Source organism: Euleptes europaea, chromosome 7 (genome assembly GCF_029931775.1).
Source record: "Euleptes europaea isolate rEulEur1 chromosome 7, rEulEur1.hap1, whole genome shotgun sequence".
Lineage (NCBI taxonomy): Eukaryota > Metazoa > Chordata > Lepidosauria > Squamata > Sphaerodactylidae > Euleptes > Euleptes europaea.
In genome coordinates, this window is record NC_079318.1 from 5058463 (window position 1) to 5079560 (window position 21098).

Genomic DNA, 21098 nt, shown 5'->3' on the forward strand with positions numbered 1-21098 from the left:
TATATAATAAAAAAATTGTTGACTTCCCCTACACCTCCCTTCATTTTGTGATGAATTAGTAATCTCCTTTGCACAAAATTCTAACCCTAATACTATTGTTAATATTTATTGATCTCTTTGACATTTATATTTTTCAAGAAAAAAATTAATAGTTAATATCATATAAAGGAAAGAGAAAAGAAAAAAGGAAATAAGAATAAAAGAAAGAAGAAAAGAAATAGTAAATCTCACTAATAATAAATGGATTAGTATAATAAAGAGCATTTGATTATTTCCATTGAAAATTAATTATTTTGTAAGTCCTCCATTTCTCCCTAACACTCATTTAATACATATTGTTTTTCTAGTAAATTGATATCATATATAATTCTATTTCCATTATAACAAATCCTTTTAACCAGTTCCTTTTCGATCTTAGCCAGAAGAGACACTAGACTCTTTTAAATTAGTCCCTTTATCCGGAATTTCCAGCATTTCTTTCTTTCCCACAGTAGCAGTAATCGTCGAAGGGCATCCTTGGAGATTGGTGGTAAAGTCTCTTCTGCAGATAGATAATTTCCATAGTAAATCCATGTTGCAATATCTTCCATCCCAAATTCAAAGAAAAAGATCCTGACAGCCCCAGTTTTTTCTGCTCATTAAGTTCTCCAAACAGGTGTTGAAAAGTTCATCAAGCAGATTAAGGGGACAGAAATCAAAATCACTCACATTCAAATCCATTGTTGTCAAATGAGCTATTGCAGATTGGTTATTGTAATCCTTCGTTTCCTTTGCAGGGTTCTTCTGTTCTTCATCTCTCTTATCAGCTAGAGGGCCCTCTAGTATCTCCTCTGATCTCATTGTGATAATTTGGGTTTTTATGTCTTTAAGTTCATCTGAGATAATGTCCAGTTTTTTATTAATACATTGGAATGAAGTGTTTATCAAAGCAGAGAGTTATTCCATCTTTGTAATCAGATGTTCCATGGTTACTACTTCTGAAAATTTCTATTGAAACTCAGTTAATAAGATCCAGGCAAATTCCAGTGTAGTAAAACAAGGAGGTGCTGCAGGAATCAAAGTCATAGACCTTCCGTCTTCTTCGTGGTCAGGAACTTGGGAAATATTTGCCAGTTACACACAGATACCACACTTCCGATTCCAAGTTCTCTGACTTTCTCACGATGATAGATTGTTTCCGGGAGGGACGTGGCAGGAACGCTTGTTTAGTTAGAAAGACTACTCTTCGGGGTGGGGGGGTTTCCACTCCTCCCTCCCCTTTATACGTAGTAATTCCTGATTGGCAACTGAAGCGTCTTTCAAAAATCTTAGTTGTTATGTCTTCCCACTGATCAAATTGATAAAATCCCTGCCGGGTTATCAGATCTTTTCTTGTTTTTAAAAAGTCATTTAAACATTGAGTGGGGAGATACGGATTCAACTGATGTATTTAGCAGTCTCCTGGGACTTCCAAATCCAGGTAAAACAAAGGAGTTCTTTTAAACTTACTCAGATTTTAGGAGAGTAGGTATTCTTGCTTCTGTATAGTTGCTAGATGGTAATAGATAGGGGAGAGCGAAGCTTAAATTCCAAAGAGACGTCTTCGGCGATTTATTACTCCTCAAGCTGGCGGGATTGCTACTGAATCTCCGAGGTCGTAAAACTCAAGAGAGTTCAGGAGTCAAACCGCTCTTCATCGGCTGCAGATTTCCTGATACCCGTTCCACTATTTAGGAATTGGGAGGGGCGCATTGACACCCCTATTTAAGACGTTTCTTGGTTCCCCCTCTGGGAGCCCCCGGGGAAACAAGTGCTTCGCTCAGCTGCCCTAGCGGAAGTCATCCCCCTTGGGTCATGTGACCGATGGGCGGGAGAATTGCATGCCCCAAGGGGAGGGGGAGCACTCTCTTAGATTTTGCTAAAAGCTGACAAATCTTATCCGTGGCTGGCCTGCGCAGTCCCAGTGTGGGACTGCATAGAAGCCTTGCAGATGAACTTTGTTTATAGGTGGTGCAGACCAGATGATTGTATGGTTTTCCCACATTAAATACAGGTCAATGGATAGAAAATATTTTGGTAAAAAGAAATTCAATTGATTGCTTGGCGAATGGCCAGCAGCCAAAGCGCGAAGTGCTTTCCCCCCTTTTATTTCATGCAAAACAAAGCATGCTGCATGCATGTTCATGCCACACCAAGGTAGTATCACTTAATACATTATTCTGCAATGTGCAGCCCAATCCTGTAAGTCTTTACGCAGAAGTAAACACCACAGAGTTCAGTGGGGCGTACTCACAAGTAAAGTATACACTGATAAGGTTGTAGCCAAAGAAAGCTTCATTGCTAGCTTGGAAAAAAAAAATTAAACACCACATCAAAACTAGACACTAGATATGTAATGTAACTGTATATTTATTTCTTTCTTAAAGAACACTCCTTAAATGTATTGCAATTCAATATACAAACGTGTTTTCACAGAATTATAATCCACTATAGCACAGAAAATAACCCAGATTTCTGTTTATGTTTGTGTGTGTGTATTTTTAGTGGCATTCCATCATGACTTCAAATATATAAGCAATGGTTCCTCCCAGTCTCGTCCTGTGACAATTAAATGCTGTAAATGCCCTAAATCTTGACTGATACAACTATTTGTCCACTGACCTTTTCCTACATATAAAAATGTAGATATGATTTAGAACATTTCCCAAAATGCCTGCTTGTTGCCTTGGTGTTCAGAGATAGCTGGGAGAAAGTATCCATCTTAAATCCCCTTCCCATAACCCACCCTAAAGGCCCCAGAAGTGAGATACTGACAGTATGACTCAGCTCCTTGTCATCAACCAATATGCAGACCCCCCCCCCCCCGATCAATCCTTCAGCTCTGTCTCCTGCACACAGTGTCCAGCACTGACAGCCAAATGCCACCGGGCCAGCCGATAATGAAGATTCAGTTCAAAAACACTTTCTCACCTGAGGTGAAATTCTGATTCCACTGCAGTCAAGGCCAAGGGAGCCAGAGTTCCATCCCTTCTTTTAAAATATAGATATGTGGTGAACCCTCACCCGATCCTGCTTCCTTTCAAGTCAAATTCACAGTCTCTCCTGACTTTACTCGAAACAGGATGAAGCCCCCTAAGTGTCCAAATCATCTACAAGAAATTGCACCAGTTTTGCCATTTGCATATATTTACATGGGGTGGAATGTTTTCCCTTTTTTTTTCTTAAGGAGCATATAGAGCAACATGTTCACATAAGACCAAATACTTTTAATATATTTATAACTGTTTTATAAAGCTTTGAAAAAACTCACAATAGCACATGGTTTTACTTTAATGCTTGACGGTACTATCTTTTTAAAATCACAATCAGCACTGTTAAGTTATAGTTGATCCAGCAAACAAGAGACAAAAAAAATTACAAGAGTTAAGAACGGACTGATACATCCTTTTATCTTATTTTTAACTAATGCATAAGTGCAGAATAAGATAAGATACTCTAGTTTAAATATCTTGTTTACAATATACATTTTTGTTCTAATAATGCAACAGTAAATCCCATGCTTCACATAGAAAAGCAATCCACAACATTAAGAAAAAATGTACAATTTATGAAACAAAGTAAATAAATATTAGTATTACAGAATCAGAGCTGTACATAAAAGCTGTTCAGTTTTAATCATATAAAAATATTTTAGTGCAACCTCACATATATATCGATGCTTTTTTTCTATTTTTTTTCCTATTTTTTTCTTTACATCATTTCGGTCAAAATGTCCCCCCAAAAAGAAAAGAAATTACATTTATTACAAAGCAGATACACAAATTCTAAAATATGTACAAATTACTGCTAAAAAAACTGCTTATAAGAATATAAGCAAAAGTAAAGAAAAAGGCACAAACATCTGTACAGGTTAAAAGTACCAGACCCAATAAGAATTTTGAAATTTCATTTTGGTCAGGCTCATGATGACTCGTAGTTTTACCCAATTCTTTTGATATAACAAAAGTATATATAATAGCAAACTACTGTAACTTAGAACCGGCATGCTATAAAGTTGAGTACTTCCTTCTACCACTGGGGGGGGGGAAATGGTGTACTTGTGGAGGGGAGGTAAATGCACGTATCAAAGTCTCCTCACACTTCAGATCACTGTGGCTTACTTCTTTCAGAGGGCAGGTCTTTTCTTTCCAGGGTATCTGACGGGGAATCTTTCCTACTAGGGTAGCCTAACTGTCTGACATCCACACTGCTTTTGCTGTAAAAGGTGGAATGAGATAATGCAGTCTGTGATGTACCAAAACGTTCCTTTTCACCACTGTGCAAGTCCGGGTTGGTGGCTGAGGCACAGACCTGGCCTGGCTCAGAGCCACTAAAGTGTTCCATGCTAAAATGTGCACTTTCCAGGAGTTTCTGAGGGGGCTCAGAATCCCTTTGTGACGGCTCTGTCCCATGCTGAACTTCCTCTGCGGCAATTCGGAGAGAGGCTATGGCTTTTGTACAAGTCTGTATGTTTTCCTCCTGCTCCCTCTCAACACCACCTTCTTCTGAAGTGCTCTTTTTCATCAACAGCAATGGAGACGGTGATGCACTGGCTTGAACTACCGTATGCAAAGTATGAGGATACGTACGTTTCTCAAGGTGCTTAGAAATGATACACGATTCTTTTGTTATGGTTTGTGAAGCTGCCCTTTTCTTCTCACCAGAGCCCTCTTTTTGGAGGGGAAACACAGGTGGAGGATGGAAACCTGATAAGGCTGCAGGTATTGAATGGACCATTTGAATGCCCCCAATAGGCATCATGGGGATGGGTGCACGAAGCTGCTGCTGGGAGTGTAGTGGAAGATGGCTGAAGACGTAGTCATTAGGACCCTCAGGAAACATGTTAGGCCCATGATGCTCCAGAACTCCTTTTTCTCCAGATATGTTGAAATAAGGGGTCTGGAACAAACCTGGCCTTGAATTCTGCAAATAGAGAAAGGAAGTAATAAACAAACAAACAAATAAGCAGTAGCATCACAGTAGTACCAAAGCCACTGGCACAGTTGCCCCCACTTTGCTCTGGTGAGTACTTCGCCATTGGTATTAATTAACAAAACAAACACACATTTCCAAGATGGACACACGGCTCACATAAGTTACAGCTTTCTCAAGGGTTGAAAAATGATAAGCTTTCGTCAGACAGAAATATTTTGAACAAGAAGAAAAACCTGCTAGCTGTTATGTTAGCAAAGAACCCCTAAGATGTAATTCCATTTGTTAAGCTAAGGAGCAGCCTAATAGCTAGTATGAATGCACAATTATCTCAACATAATTAGAGAGATTTATAAAGAACTCTACAAACTGGAAAACCTCAAGGGGATTTGGTGGTGGTGGTGGTGGTTGAGTAAATTAACTTTTCCAACAAAAACTTGGGGATTATGAAATTCCTTACAAGTAGACAGAAAATATCATGTGAAATTTGGATATAATAAAAGGGAAGGCACCAAGCTACTAGTATAGTAATATAATAATGTAGTAGAAAACCAGGATTCTTGGACAGATGCTAAAATATCTGTAGTTCAGAAAAATGATAAAATCAAGTCACACAGACCTGACTATTAACATTAGAGCTATAAAATGCTAGTAAACATTCTAGTCAACAGACTGAACAGCTAGCTATCTAAATCTTGTACAGGCTGAGTGTCCCTTATCCAGACATCTAATATCTGGACTCATCCAAAAAACAGACGTTTTGAGCCAGCATGCAGGTATTATTCACAGGCCCTCAGCACCACCACTGATGGTTCATGGTTCAATGTACACAACATTATTTAAAATATTGTTTAAAATTACATTCAGGCTATGTGTTGAAAGTATATATAAAAACATAAATGAATTTCACGTTTAGACTTGGCTCCCATTTCCAAGATATCTCATTATGTATATGCAAAAATTCCAAAATACGAAAAGATCCAAAATACGGACCACTTCTGGTCCCAAGCAGTCTGGATAAGCGATACTCAACCTGTAGTACGGCTCAGACAGAATGTACTGAAATGGAACAAATTGTCAAATAATATGAGACAGGTAATAGACATCAAACATTAGCAAATTAAACAATATAGCTGCAGCCCTGTGCTTTGCTGGGGCAGGAAAAGTATTTTATAGAGTTGAGAATTCATTATCAGATATAAGTGACAGGAAAATCTGGACCGGTATGGAACTATGTTAATGTAATTTAGTTTGACACAATATTATGCTTAAGAGGAAGTTATCAAAGGAATTTTGAAAGGCATGGCAGGGTTTTCTGTTGTCAACACTTCTGTTTGCCATAACTGTAGAACTCCTAAAAACACGTTCTTGTGACTGTGTGTGTGTGTGTGTGTGAAGTGCCGTCAAGTCGCAGCCAACTTATGGCGACCCCTTTTGGGGTTTTCATGGCAAGAGACGAACAGAGGTGGTTTGCCAGTGCCTTCCTCTGCACAGCAACCCTGGTATTCCTTGGTGGTCTCCCATCCTAAGCATCACTACATAGACCTGTGTAGGAATCTGAGAAGACCCGCTTAGGATTGTTCTTATCCACCTATATTAGAAATGATCAGCCTACAAATGGGTGGATGACCAGCTTTCTAGAAGTATAATTATTACGTAGGAAAACACTGAAAATAAAATTAGTAGGTGATCAAATGAATAAATCAGAATTACTGGGATTGAATGTGGATGATAAACAGGAAATAACAGTCCAATTATCATAAGAGGAAGTGAAAAAGAAAATCATTTAGAGATATTTCTGAGGCAAATCATACAAACACATTCATTAATATCAGAAGGAGAAAACTGATAAATCTGAAGATTTCTTAGCTGGAAAGGATCTCTGCAGTTAAAATAAATTATATCCCTAAACTACAATTTTAACTGCATCCTATAATTTAAAATGAGGAACATGTTATTGGTTTGCCAGGAAATTATAAAAGGATTTATACAGGCTGATCAAAATACCCTAGGGCATATTCTCAAAAAGCAAAGGAGGTAAAAGACTATTTGGGGGTCAGCAATACAAAACATTTTAGCAACATTTCACAGGAGAAAATGATAAGTGAACCCCGATGAAGCTGCCATATACTGAATCAGACTATTGGTCTATCAAGGTCAATATTATCTACTTAGACTGGCAGTGGCTCTCCAGGGTCTCAGGGTCTTTCACATTACACAGTGCCTTGTCCTTTTAACTAGAGATGCTGGGATTGAACTTGGGACCTTCTGCAGGCAAACCAAAGGCCTCTCCTGCTGAGCCATAGCCATATTTTACAATATTTTTATTTACTTGCCACATGTATATACTTTTGAAGTGCTTAGTCCAGGCATCAACTACAATTAATTCCCTATAACACTAATATAATAAGCAAGCCACCTTAAGCAGTAACACATTCTTCTAAGCCCATCAAAGTGTGTAGGAGGTTAAAGGACTGTTATCCCCCCCACCCCAAATGCCAACATGGTGATCAGCTTCAGTATTTTAACACAAATAATTTCTAGTACCGAGAATTTAGCACATCCTAGGCCTCTGGCAGAAAAGAACAAGTAAAGGCCTGTAGTTACAGTATCCTGGTATTCTGCCATCTATTCTGGCTTGGTTGTTCAGGATAGCAATCATGAAGTTAAGGACTCAGGTATTTTACAATCATGTAAAGGTGCCATCAATATAAAATGCTCTATAGTGCCCAGGGTATCCCTTCTTGCAGCGCTGCTACTCGATTTTTCAAAGATGATAGGGCAGTGCAGCATTAAAATGGAGAAATTCTATATGACATGAAATTACAGTCAGGGTCAAAGAAAAATGACCTGTACTGTATATTTTTTCCTGGAAGCACTGCTCACATCAACACAACTTGTTCTTACAAGCAGGAGCTGAGATCTGGAAAGTCCAGACTGCAGATGGTGTCTTCACTACTGGAATATCCCAGTATTTTAATAAATCTATATACTGGCGTGCCAGAGAGAAAGGTTCTAGTCAATCTTCTTCCAAACATTCTGATTTTATGTGTGTAGAATTTTTTTTAATTGTATGGAGCACTCAGTCATGTGAGCCCCCATTCACATGCTGAAGTGGTACCATTCAGAGACAGGTTTACCTTTGCATCCACTATTTGTGAGAACTAGGCCTCACCCAGAGCAAATCATGATATAAACACTACAAGCCCCTACTATTACTGATAAGTACAGCTGCTCTTCTCTCATTTCTCTGTTTCCTTCACTACAATCAGGATTGCTCCCTGTGGATGGAAAGAACTGAATTTGGATGCACAAGAGTAGCAATTTCTAAACTTCTGAATTGGCTTCCTGGTGCATTTGAGCACTCCCACCAGAATAAACATAATTGCCTTCAGTGTTCTCAGGAAAAAGAAAAAGTGAGGAAACAATTTTTTTTCTGTCACACAAAGAGAATATGTTGACCCTAATTTAGCAATCAGAGTATTCTGGTCCCAGCTGATGGGATTCCCGCTCCCCCAAACCTCAAGTGAAAAGACTTCTCTTGAATGACTCCATCTCTTGTATATAATTTCCTCCTTTGAGCAAACGGAAAGAGGTGTGTATGTTTCAACATGATATGTTTCTGCATGATAAACAATGAAATAATGAGCCAATAAGAATATTTCATGGCTAAAATCTGTGGCTTGAATCTGAACTTTGTTTTCTGCTGGTGGATGGACACTGCTGCCAGCTAGGGGAGGGGAGCAATTTTCACCAATTCTCCATTCCCATGACAGACCTATACATCCTACCCAGCACTGTTCCTGAGGGCAGCATTTTGAGAGGGACAGGAACAGAGTTTCAGTGGAAAGACAGAAAAGTTCCCATTCCATCAGTAAGCTCCTCCTGTGCTACTTTGGAGTCAGGCTAATATATCCTGGATCTAGACCAGAAACAACCCTGACCTGGATGGCCCAGGCTAGCCTGATCTCGTCAGATCTCAGAAGCTAAGCAGGGTCAGCCCTGGTTAGTATTTGGATGGGAGACCACCAAGGAATACCAGGGTTGCTGTGCAGAGGAAGGCACTGGCAAACCACCTCTGTTAGTCTCTTGCCATGAAAACCCCAAAAAGGGGTCGCCATAAGTCGGCTGCGACTTGACGGCACTTTACACACACAGACCAGAAACAAACAATGCATTACCAATGAACTACAAAAATCAGTGTGTTGTCTTCTTCAATTAACATTCAAACGTCTACGAACTGCACCTTACAGAGAGCATTAAATTATATCCTGTGATTGAAAAGCTTTCTGGTTCAAAACACTGTGGGATAAATTACGTGCAACATTATATATTATTTAAAATAAGAACATCTGTGGCTTGCTACTTGGAGGGGCTGTGGTTCAGTGGTAGAGCATCTGCTTGGCATGCAGAAAGTCCCAGGTTCAATCCCCGGCATCTCCAGTTAAAGGGACTAGGCAAATAGGTGATGTGAAAGACCCCTGCCTGAGACCCTGGAGAGCCGCTGCCGGTCTGAGTAGACAATACTGACTTTGATGGGCCAAGGGTCTGATTCAGTATAAGGCAGCTTCATGTGTTCACTTTTGTTTGCTCATGAAATCAGTTCATTCACATTTCTAGACTTAATCATCTGCCTTGTACAGTGCAATTTAAACATAAAATCATGTGAGTAGTAGTTAATAATAAATAAATTAAACAATCATTTCAACTTACTGACTGTCCTAATGGAACTGACTCGGACTGCAAATACTGGCCCATGGGCAAGGTTGGGTTATGGTACAAGCCTCTTCGGGGTGATGTTGCTCTAACTGAGGCCATATACCTTCTTTCTCTTCGCGGAGACAGGTCTCTTCGAGAGGATGTGTCTTTTCCAGGTGACATAGCTCTCCTTGGAGACAGATGACGTCTTGGTGAAACATCTCTCCGTGGTGATAACTCTCTCCTCAATACAGCTTCCTTCCTTGGTGAAAGGTGCCTGATGGGTGAAATCTCTCTCCTTGGTGATAAATGTCTTCTAGGTGAAAAATCCCCTTTGGGCATCAAATACCTCTTTGGTGAATTATCTCTGTAGGGTGAAGAATCATACCCTGGTGAGGACTGTCTGCTGGAAGATGAGAAATCCCTAGGAGATGAGTTGGACTCTAAAGAAACCATGTAGTCTTCATCTATGCAACTAGGTATGTCCAGCCTGTCTTTGTCGGGTTCTGAATCTGTACTTTTGTTCTGGAAAAACCTCTGATATTCTGTCATCTGTGAATCATCACAAGAGTCACTTGACGTTAGGAGCTGAGTAACCTGAATGCTAGGTAAAGTGACCAAATAACTTATTAAGGAGGAATGTCCTACTGAACTGTCAGGTGAACCCCCATAAGATGCTGTAGCAGCATTCACAGTAAGAGAAGAGAATCTAGGGGGCTGAGGGCTAGTGCTTCGTGATCTTGTTTTGGGTGTTGAATCTCCAAGCATGTCATCAAAATCATCCTCATCTTCATCATCATCATCATTATCCTCTCCATCTTCGCCATCTGATTCTTCAGCATCAGAGAACTGGTGTTCAGTTGATGTGCCAGTCATATTACTCTTCTCGGCTTCTTGGTGTGTGTCTTCCATGTTTTCTGCAACAAATTTGACAAATTAACAGGGCATATGCATGGACATATATTTGACCTTGATCATAGTCTTTCACACTCAAAGCTGCTGGTTTTGCCTACAGTTCTCACTGGAGCGGCTACAAAATCAGGCCCCTTTAATGTTATATTTGTAGGAAATCAACCATGCATAAAGCAGCCTGTAGTCCTGTTGAAACTGGTACACTGATCTGCAGACACTCCTCCACATGAGCAGCGGAGGCTAACCTGGTGAACTGGATTTGTTCCCCCACTCCTACACACAAAGCCAGCTGGGTGGCCTTGGGCAAGTTACAGTTCTATTAAGAGCTCTCTCAGCCCCACCTACTTCACATGGTGTCTGTTGTGGGGAGGGGAAGGGAAGGTGATTGTAAGCCGGTTTGAGTCTCCCATAAGTGGTAGAGAGTCGGCATATAAAAACCAACTCTTCTTCTTCATTCTCACACTGTTTGGGAATGTATCTTTACTTAGTCTGTATCAGGTACTCTCAGAGCATCAAATCTAACAGATCTGAGCTTCCTGAAGAATTGGTAGGCAGGGGTGGGGGCATTTTTCTGAGAAAAGAAACCAAAGCATTCAGCAAGCCTGTCAAGAATATTTTCACAATACTTGGTGGTATCAGAAGAAAAACTTCTTTGTAAAAACCCCCCTTTATATCTGCTCTTTGTGCAAGGGGAAAATATTTAATAATTAAACTGCCCATACGCGTTTCACATACACTTTCTCAGGGGAATCTTTCTTAATGAAACTATGAAATCAAACAATGGCTTGCTTGGGATGTTTGAGTTAAGAAAGATCCCCCTGAGGAAGCATATGTGAAATGTGTAGGGGCAATTTAATTACGAAATATTTTTCCCTTGCACCAATCGCTGCTTTTTGTCTCTGTTTGGTTTGGTGCGGCCCTCTTCTTTTGTTATATCTGCTCTTGTCAGGAAGTGATGAAGTGTGTCGAGTAATTTCCATACTGCAAAAAAACACAGCAATGCATGAAGCCCATGATGATATACCTGCTTCTTCTGTTTCAGCATCATCAACTGATGTCATTGATACTCCCAGCTCCAGACATTTTTTCATGTGTGCTTTAGATTTCATATGTTTTGTCAGATTTCCTGAGGAAAGGGGGAAAACCAATTACTTGGTTAGATGGAATGTCTTTCTAGCTCTAGATAATTTCTCTCTTCTCTCAAACCTAGACAGTTAGCAAGTAAACTGCATAGATGGATGGAATGAACTCATTTAATTAAATTTTAATTAGCAATAGCATTTTCACATAATTATGTATATATATTTTCATGTTTAGCTCTGTTCATTGGAAATGCTCAATGTTCAATGGCTTTAGTGACTGTAATTACTGTTGTCTCTTATATACAGTGACCACAGTTATTAAATATTATTACTATTAGTGAACCCCGGAATGGCTAATTATTAAAACATATTATGTCTTATCAGGATACAGCTTTGTCAGCCATCATCCAGCTCACAACAATTAAGGAGATTCCTGCTGATCCTGAATAGTAGTTCTGATACACTACACTGAAAGACAGTAATATCAAGTGGCCACCTCTAGATGTTAAAAAGCATTGGGAACTTTGAAGTAATCCACAGGATAAATCATAAGGGTTAGATCAACAATTATCCTCTGATGTTGCTGTGTCAAACAGGAACAGGCCTCTAATATAGGGTCCCAAATTCCCACCTGTTGTTACTTGGTCTATGATATCAAAAGACCACAAACTCTAACAGTCATGTTCCTCCTTTCAAACTCTACATGAAAACTGTCCAAAAGAACCACCAAAGCAATTGCTATCACCTTAGCATTGCAAAACCAGCAAGGCCCAATATCTATTATTTATCACACATGTACACACACCAGCTGATGCAATAGCCACTGGGATCAAGATCTGGCTGTATGTATATTTTGTATGAAATCGTATGATCTAAAACTTGTTATGGACATAAAAATTTGCTAAAGAAATTGATCTCTTCCTAACAAACAGTTCAGTCCTAATTCCTAGGGACATCATTATTTGTATTGCCACAAGCTAACAAATGGAAGTTCCCCCACCCCATAAGTACATATGGATGTGAGTACATATGGATGTGAGCCATCACATCTCAATACATAATTAATGTAACTGTGGATAGAGTGGCCCAATTGGAGCCTGTGGATTTTTGCATTATTTATAAATGTGAAGCCAACCCACTGTATAGCAGATCAGGAATTCTCTGCCCTGCAGCTAATGTTCTGCTTCTGCAGTGTGCTACTGCAAATGTACAATCCCTGTAGCATTTTGTATATTGATGTAATTAATACTAGCACTGTAACATTTTGAGCACAAAAGTAATATTTGCCAAGGCCGTTTTTATGACACTACATTTCCTTTGCAGACAGATGGGCTGGGTAGAAGACCATATTTCTTAATTAAGTTTCACAAAGAGTCTCTCTATCTCACATAAATCCTTGAATCACTTACACAAAAGGGAAAAGTTACATTTCATGAAGGCTCATTTTCATAAATAAAACCACCTTACTTTCAAGTCACCCTCCTTTGAATTGGAAAGATGTATGGCACAAAGCCAAGAGTAGACTACCCCTTTAGTTTTGTTTAGTTTCTATGTACCTTTAGTTTTGAAGGCAAAATTACACAGCTTGCATATATAAGGCCGTACGTCGGTATGAGTACGGATATGTTTTTTGAGCATGCTTGGCTTCTTGCACCGAATCCCACATTCTTCACAAATATACTTTCCCCGTCCTCGTCCTCTGACATACACATAATCCTCATTGGATTTATACCTGTTGGAAGAAGGCCTTTATTAAAATACTACCAGTCATAAAATACAGAACATACATACATGAGGAAAACTATATGTGCATGTCTTAGGGCTTATATCACATTCTGTGGGTGCCACACCAATGAAGTCAAGAGAAAGTGCATGCATTTGCAGGACAGGACAATATTAGATTTGCTTCTCTGGTTTTCATTTTGCATGTATAAGTTATTGTAAAGTGTTTTAAATCTACAAGCTAAGATACTACAACAATAAGCACCATCTCTGACTAAAGCAGTTTAGATGGCAAACGTCTCCCCCCAAACACCAAGACAATTCTGTTATACTGAACTGTGCATAACTCCTATCTTAGAAGAAACCTGATAGTATACTTGATAAATAGTTTCTGCTTGCAGAACGCAACACATACAGCAAATAAAATGCAAACTTATGCAAATTTGCACTTTATTCACCATTGTGAGAAGAATCATAGAACGAAGACTAGCTAAAGTAAACATACACTATTAGTAACACACACTGTCTATACGAAGGCAAATATTGCCAACTGACATATAATATTTTCAGGGTTTTTCTCATTTACAGGTTTCAATAAATAAACACACACACACACTAAATTAACAGACAGTATGACTCATCCTTGACAGCTACTTTTTAGTATTTTTTCTCATACTTGGGGAAGCACCAAACCTTCAAAGACTCAACAGTATGTGGCAGATTGTTGCCTAACTACGTCAATGTTATGAAGACTGTTTCATTTTGTGTATAAGAAGGGTAATGTGGGAAGACTGGTTCTTGAAGAACCCTTCCCTTCATAATACATGTGTCCTTATTCACAATTGTTCTTTGACAAAAGATATGGAATACAGGGCTTACTGATTGTTTCAGTAAGCAAAAGAGTGATGTGAAATGAGCAGCCCATGGCACAAGCAGCTCTGTCATATAAAAACTCAAAAATTGTTTTGCTAGTTTAGACTAAGATAGTTTCCACGCTGGCCATTTTGTCGGGAATTGCCATTATTCATTAAGTTTTTAATGGAGAATATGGACAAAATCATAGTCAATTTGTTTCCTTCCAGTGTTCCCTGCACTGCTCTCTCTCTCTCTCTCTCTCTCTCTCTCTCTCTCTCTCACACACACACACACACACACACAAACACCTATTTAGCAGCTGTGTCAAGTTTTGCAGGAAGCTTTTCAGCTGCAATGGGGCTGGGAGGGTGAAAGGGTTGGCTGGAATAAGGAATGCAGTAGCATTTTAAACACAAACAAAATTTATTCCTTCATGAGATTTTGTAAGTCAGAACTCTCTTCATAAGATGCATGGTCAACATTTACTACACAGATATTTATAGTTAGAGGTACAAAGAATAGAAAGACGGGGGGATGTTACAAAGAGAAGGCAGTTTAAAACACAACCCAATCAATAGAGTAATCCATCAGCTCAGTGTGGTTGAGAACCACTCCCAACTATTTACACCTTTTTTCTTTTCTTTTTTTACAAATTGTGCTTATCTTTAAGGTGCCACTGGACTCCAGTTTTACTTTTGCTGCAACAGACACAGGTAACGTTTGGAATTATTATGCTAAGAAGGGACCATGAAGCCCTGTGGGATCAGTTTTTTTACCTTCTGGACATTTGGAATCGGAACAGAAAATTACCATTTGACTCAAGTCTACTGTTAGGTTGCTGTATATAGGGGGTTTGGGAGTGTTTCCTCCCCCATAACCCTATGGACTTAGCCCTTTCTGGGAGTTTGTGGGAAAAGGTATTTTGTCCCTGAGAGGAAGCCATCGGGGGTGTCTGAGAGGAGAGATTTCTGAAGGAAAAAAAAAGTTTCTGAGGAGAAAGGGAGATGGAAGCCATCTGAGGAGGAATGTCCTGTGCAGAAAAAGAGTGTCACTTAGTGAGGAGCCTAAAGCAGAGTTGAAGCCTCTGGGGATCTGTAGCTGTACCAAGAGCCCCAGAGACCACCACCACCACCACCACCACCACAGAGAGGCAGCCAAGCTGCAGGAAAGTTTGAGACAGACTTGCAGAAGGCCTGAGAGAGAAAGTAAAAGACCCTATCATCTCCGTTGCTTCAAATTTTAATGGAGCTGCCTAAGTCTGCATTTTACATCTGGACATCCTAGTTTAATTACCCATCCTTCCTTGTGGAATAAGTCCTACTTGTATTTTAAGTTTTTCTTATAAAGGATAATAGGTGATTAGAGGGACTGGGGAGTTGTTTTGGAAATGGAAACCAGTAAGGCGGAGGCACTGCTGCTTTCTCTGTTTTCACCCCCTCTCCCCATTAGCCAACACAGGCCCCATAATTTCTTCCTCAGCTGATGTCGGTAGGAAAAACTGGGATTACATTTGTTAGTTATGTTTTTCATGGCTATATGGCTATGGCCCTTTCAGTATGATTGGTTGTGTTTTCAGCCTACCATAAAATCTCCTCCAAGTCCTCTAACCTCTTTGCTTTTACAATTCCTTCCTTGACATATGTCCTCTGCATTCTTTTTATACCATTGGATGATATGTTTTGAAGATACAATGGGGTTTTGTGGACAGGAGAATCATGGCCCTTCCTGATCACAAAGTGGTTGAAAAATGCTTGGTTTAAGAGGCACATTTTCCATTAATTAAGCCACATAACTATGGCCAAGACACCACCGGCTTTTTATTTATAATTTTGTAAATTTACCATTCATGAAAGCAAACAAACAAAACTCCTGAATGGCAAAATAGATAATATAGTAAGCTGGGCTTCTTGAATTGGTGATTTTCCTAAAAGAGTATTTGTTCAATCCCCTTAAGGCTTATAGTCACAATGGTGGGAGAGAAAGTTTTGCTATTCAAATAAGTTCATTTGAATCATGAGACCTATCAGTGGTGTCAATGCCCTTTGAATAACAACCACAAGGAAACTTGTGCTGTTGAGGAACACAACGTAGCTCTGAAAAAGAATCAGCTTATTGTTTATTCATTCCCAGAAATTAAAAAAAACCCAGTGCGTAAGAACAAACACAGCACTACCTAAGTTGAAAAAATTTGTGTTGAGAATATTATTAGAGTTACTTTTTTAAAATTTATACAAAACAATGGAGACAATAGGTTAGAGCTGCCCATATGCAAAAACACATTGCATGTAGGTATTTCAGGAGGATTCACATTTCATTCATTCAGTGTGGTGTAGTGGTTACAGTTTCCGAGTAGGATCTAGGAGACCCAGGCTACCTCTCTGCAGCAGAAGTTCTCTGGGTGACTTTGGGCCAGTTACACATTATCAGCCTAACTTAACTCACAGGGTTGCTGTGAGAATAAAATGAAGGAGACAAGAATGAAGTAAGCTGCTTTGGATCCCCATTGTGGAAAAAGACACAGTAGGGATTGAGGGTGGGTTAAAAATCTAAATAAATAATAATGTAAAGCTGAAGATGTGGGACAGATAAAAGGTAGGTTGGTTGTTGGGTGCGAAGGAGGGATGAAGGGAAAGGTGAGGGTATAGGGGTTGTCAGGAGGAAGAGAAGAGGAAATAGTGTGGGGAAGGGGATACAGGGGAAAGTGAGGTGCCCCCTGGAAGTCCTTGCATGTTCCCTACTGTGCAACTGGGCCCAGCCCAGCAGCCAGGACCACACTATTGGGCCCAACTTGACCATAGTTTCCCTGGGGAGAGGCTGCCAGGAGATTGAAGGTGAGAAAGCTGAAGACAGGGAGGCAGATCATAGAATCATAGAGTTGGAAGGGACCACCAGGGTCATCTAGTCCAACCCCCTGCACAATGCAGGAAATTAACAACTACCTCCCCCCACATCCCCAGTGATCCCAACCCTCCCTCCGCCATTCAGGATCCCACAATCAAATCACAGATGGCCATCTAGCCTCTGCTTAAAGACCTCCAAAGACTCCACCACCCTCCGATGCAGCATATTCCACTGTCGAACAGCCCTCACCGTCAGAAAGTTCTTCCTAATGTTTAGGTGGAATCGCTTTTCTATTAGTTTAAATCTATTACTCGGTGTCCTAGTCTCTGGAGCAACAGAGAACAAGCTAGTTCCCTCATCAACATGACACCCCTTCAAATATTTAAACATGGCTATCATGTCTCCCCTCAACCTTCTCTTCTCCAAACTAAACAAACCCAACTCCCTAAGCCTCTCCTCATAGGGCAGTGATGGCGAACCTTTTAGAGACCGAGTGCCCAAACTGCAACCAAAAACCCACTTATTTATCGCCGAGTGCCAATGCGGCAATTTAACCTGAATACCACCCCCAGAGGGGGCCCAGAGGGAGAGGCTAGGGTTGCCAAGTTCCTCTTCGCCATGAGTGGGAGGTTTTTGGGGTGGCGCCTGAGGAGGGGCGGGGTTTGGGGAAGGACTTCAGTGCCATAGAGTCCAATTGCCAAAGTGGCAATTTTTTCCAGGGGAACTGATCTCTATTGGTTGGAGATCACCTGTAATAGCAGATCTCCAGCTAGTACCTGGAGATTGGCAACTAGTTCCTTAGTGTTTTCTCTCTACATATCAAGATAAATGGAAAGGTGTTTGGAGGATGGCTTGTGGGCACTTCAAAGGTGGAATAGGACTGCACGCCCCTCCGCCCGCACAGACCCAGAGGGTGCCGGAGAAGCCGCTGGAGGGAAAGAAGGAAGGAAGGAAGGAAAGAAGGGAAGGGAGGGGGAAAGGGAAGGAAGGGAGGGAGAGAAAGAAAGAAAAAGAGACAGAAAGGGAGAAAGAAATGGAGCAAGGGAGAGAAAGAAAAGGACAGAGGGAGACAGAAAAAGAAAGAGGCCATTTATGCATGGGAGGTTTTGCCTTGGATTTGCCACTCGGTGGGGCGCGGCGGCAGGCTTGTGAGAGGCAAGCAGGGTGGGGCAGAGGGCGCCTCCTTCGCACCCACCGACCAGCCATGCCCCTCCGCCCGCACAGGCCCAGAGGGTGCCGGAGAAGCCACCGGCCATGCCGAGTGTGAGCGCTCGGCTTCTGTTCCCCGCTCTCCCACCCGCCTGGCTGGCCGCGCACGCTCCAGCGGCGGCAATGGCGGCAGCTTCTGTGGGAGAGTCCGGGGGCCACCGCCAATCATGTCGGAGGTTCCCCACCCCTGGGCTACAGCCTCCCCCATCCGGGGTGGGGCAGAGCTGGAAAAGCCAGCGGCTTGGAGGAACCGTGCGTGCCGGCAGAAAGGGCTACGCGTGCCGGAAGTGGCACCCGTGCCATAGGTTCGCCAACACGGTCATAGGGCATGGATTCCAGACCTTTGACCATTCTGGTCGCCCTCCTCTGGACACGCTCCAACTTGTCAACATCCTTCTTAAATTGTGGAGCCCAAAACTGGACACAGTATTCCAAGTGAGGTCTGACCAATGCAGAATACAGTGGTAGTATTACTTCCCTTGATCTAGACACAATACTCCTATTGATGCAGCCCAGAATTGCATTGGCCTTCTTAGCCGCCATATCACACTGTTGACTCATGTTCAGTTTGTGGTCCACTAAGACTCCCAGATCTCTTTCACATGTACTGTTGTCAAGCCAACTCTCTCCCATCCTGTACCTGTGCCTTATGTTGTTTCTGCCTAGGTGAAGTACTTTACACTTCTCCCTATTGAAATCCATTTTATTGCTGGTAAAGGAAGGTGGGTTGGTGGGTAGGAAGATGAGGAGGAAGCAAGTGAAGGGGAGAGGCTACAGGGGTTTTAGAGAAGGGAAAGAGGAAATAGTGAGGGACGGAATGATATGGTGTGTGTATATATATGGTCAAGTTGTTTGAAATAATCAATACCACCACTGGGCTGACATAAGCCCCAAGAAACTATTTGAATCCTGGCATTTTACTAAAATATGAGAACACACATGTTTTTTTTCCAGTTTGATGTTCTTACCCTCCTTCAAAGATTTTAATTCGCATTGGCTCAGTTTGTTTGGATACAATATCTTTGTCACCATGGCTGTCTCCTTTAATTCTTTCTTTGACAACAGACCCTACTACCTTCTTTTCAAACTTGCTGCCAAATATGAAGAATGGCTCTTGTTTCATCTGTGAAATGAAAAACAATTCCTAATTGTTTTAACTGTCTGAGAATTAGAAAAAAAATATAAACATAATTAACAGTATTTTAAAAATATTTAAAAGTAAATATTTTAGGACAAGCTTTGACCTTATACATGCTCAGACTCAGAAAGCCAATTACTTTGGCCATTTGGTTTGATCAAGCAATACATGCGTGGTGACCAAGGACAGTTCTTGAAGTGCCCTGTTCTGGGGGTTCTATAACCATATCGCCACATCACATTTCCATATAAAACACAAAAAATAAGGATTTTTAAAAAAGACTTACTGGGTGATCAAAATCAGTCAACTGCTAGCACTGGAATTTCAAGTCATAGTCTGCTCAAAGCCATCTGGCCCATCAGGGTTGGTGTGGTTATGACACACTAGTTTCTCTGCCTACAGTTCAAAAGGCAGTGATGTGGCGACAACCATGTCCAGCTGCCTTTGATCTCCCCAACCCAATGCATTAGTCACTTATTCATAGCAGAGAGAGAAATTCTGGGATGAACCAAATACCAGGAGAAATGAAAGTATGCACCAGGTTTGGAAAAATAGCAGGCAACTACCACATTTGATGCTAGTGCCTCGCCTGACTTACTTGAGCATCTGCAGGACTGACACACCTATAATATTTTTTTAAAAGCTGAAGAGGCCTTGGAACTCCAACACATTGTTCTAGCAGTGGACTGCAAATAGGTTAAAACCTTCTCAAGCCCATGACTGGTAAAACCATTTTGAACATCATATATTATTAACTTTGGGCAATACCTGGATGCATTTGCTCTCTTCACGTATTCATGCCTAAATGTTATCAATAGCTATGTTTTCAAAGTCCAAAAAGTTACATTCAGATATGTGAAACTAAAATCCCAAGTGTTGTAGCCAAGTCTTGTCAGTTTTTCAAGACCATTAATTATATATGAAGTTACTGTGACGTACAAAGGAAGTACGGGACTAAAAAAATGAAAAGAGCAGTGAGGCCGCAACTGTTGCTAAGAAATGACACACATACAGATTTTTTTAGATAATTCAAGAGTTCAATGTGCTTTGCATTTGCAAATTATATGCAGCCTACTGAGATGTCTACATTTTGTTTTGATTTTAAAAGCATTAAGATCTGTACTAAGTACAACATCCAAAACATTCTAAAACATCAGATTTTTCTTTTGCTTGTGCTTACATTGGGCCAGTTCTAATGTAAAACAAACTTGTGGCACCTTAAAAATTAACAATATTTATGTCAATATGAGCTTTTGTGACTCACAGCTCACTTCATGATGTGGAAGGAAATCAAAGGGGAAGATAAGTTGGGATAGAATTCCATCATGAGTCTTTCAAATGTAAATTATCTGTGTGAATGACTAGAATGTGATTAGCAGTACCTGTGTAAGTGATTGATAATCCTGTTCTAGTCACTTACACTGAGAATTTACACTTGAAAAACTCATGATGGAATTCATACCCAACATGTCTGTCTTAAGCCCTCTTCACCCTTATGTAGAATTTCCTAGTTTGACTTCCCTCCATATATCTCAGCAAGTGAGCTGTGATTCACAAAAGCTCATATTGAAATAAACATAAAGAGCCCACTCCTGAGCTGGCAGCGGCCGGGGATGGCAGGGAGGAGGCGCTGCCACGACGCATCCTAAGCCACGGCCACCAAAAGACCCCCCCAAAAGGCTTTTAGAGGC

General features: G+C 40.7%; 1 protein-coding gene across 2 annotated transcripts in view; it reads right to left on the reverse strand.

Moving 5' to 3' along the window:
* Nucleotides 1-3224: 3224 nt before the first annotated feature.
* HIVEP2 (HIVEP zinc finger 2) overlaps nt 3225-21098 on the reverse strand; it is a 74746-nt gene continuing 56872 nt past the window's right edge. For both annotated transcript variants that reach the window (XM_056853858.1, XM_056853859.1), the window contains 5 exons: nt 19238-19392; nt 13199-13374; nt 11585-11686; nt 9664-10565; nt 3225-4941 (listed from right to left, as the gene is read on the reverse strand). In XM_056853858.1, coding sequence (XP_056709836.1) covers nt 4126-4941; nt 9664-10565; nt 11585-11686; nt 13199-13374; nt 19238-19392 — 2151 coding nt within the window. In that variant the 3' untranslated portion in view covers nt 3225-4125. The remainder of the gene's footprint in view (nt 4942-9663; nt 10566-11584; nt 11687-13198; nt 13375-19237; nt 19393-21098) is intronic.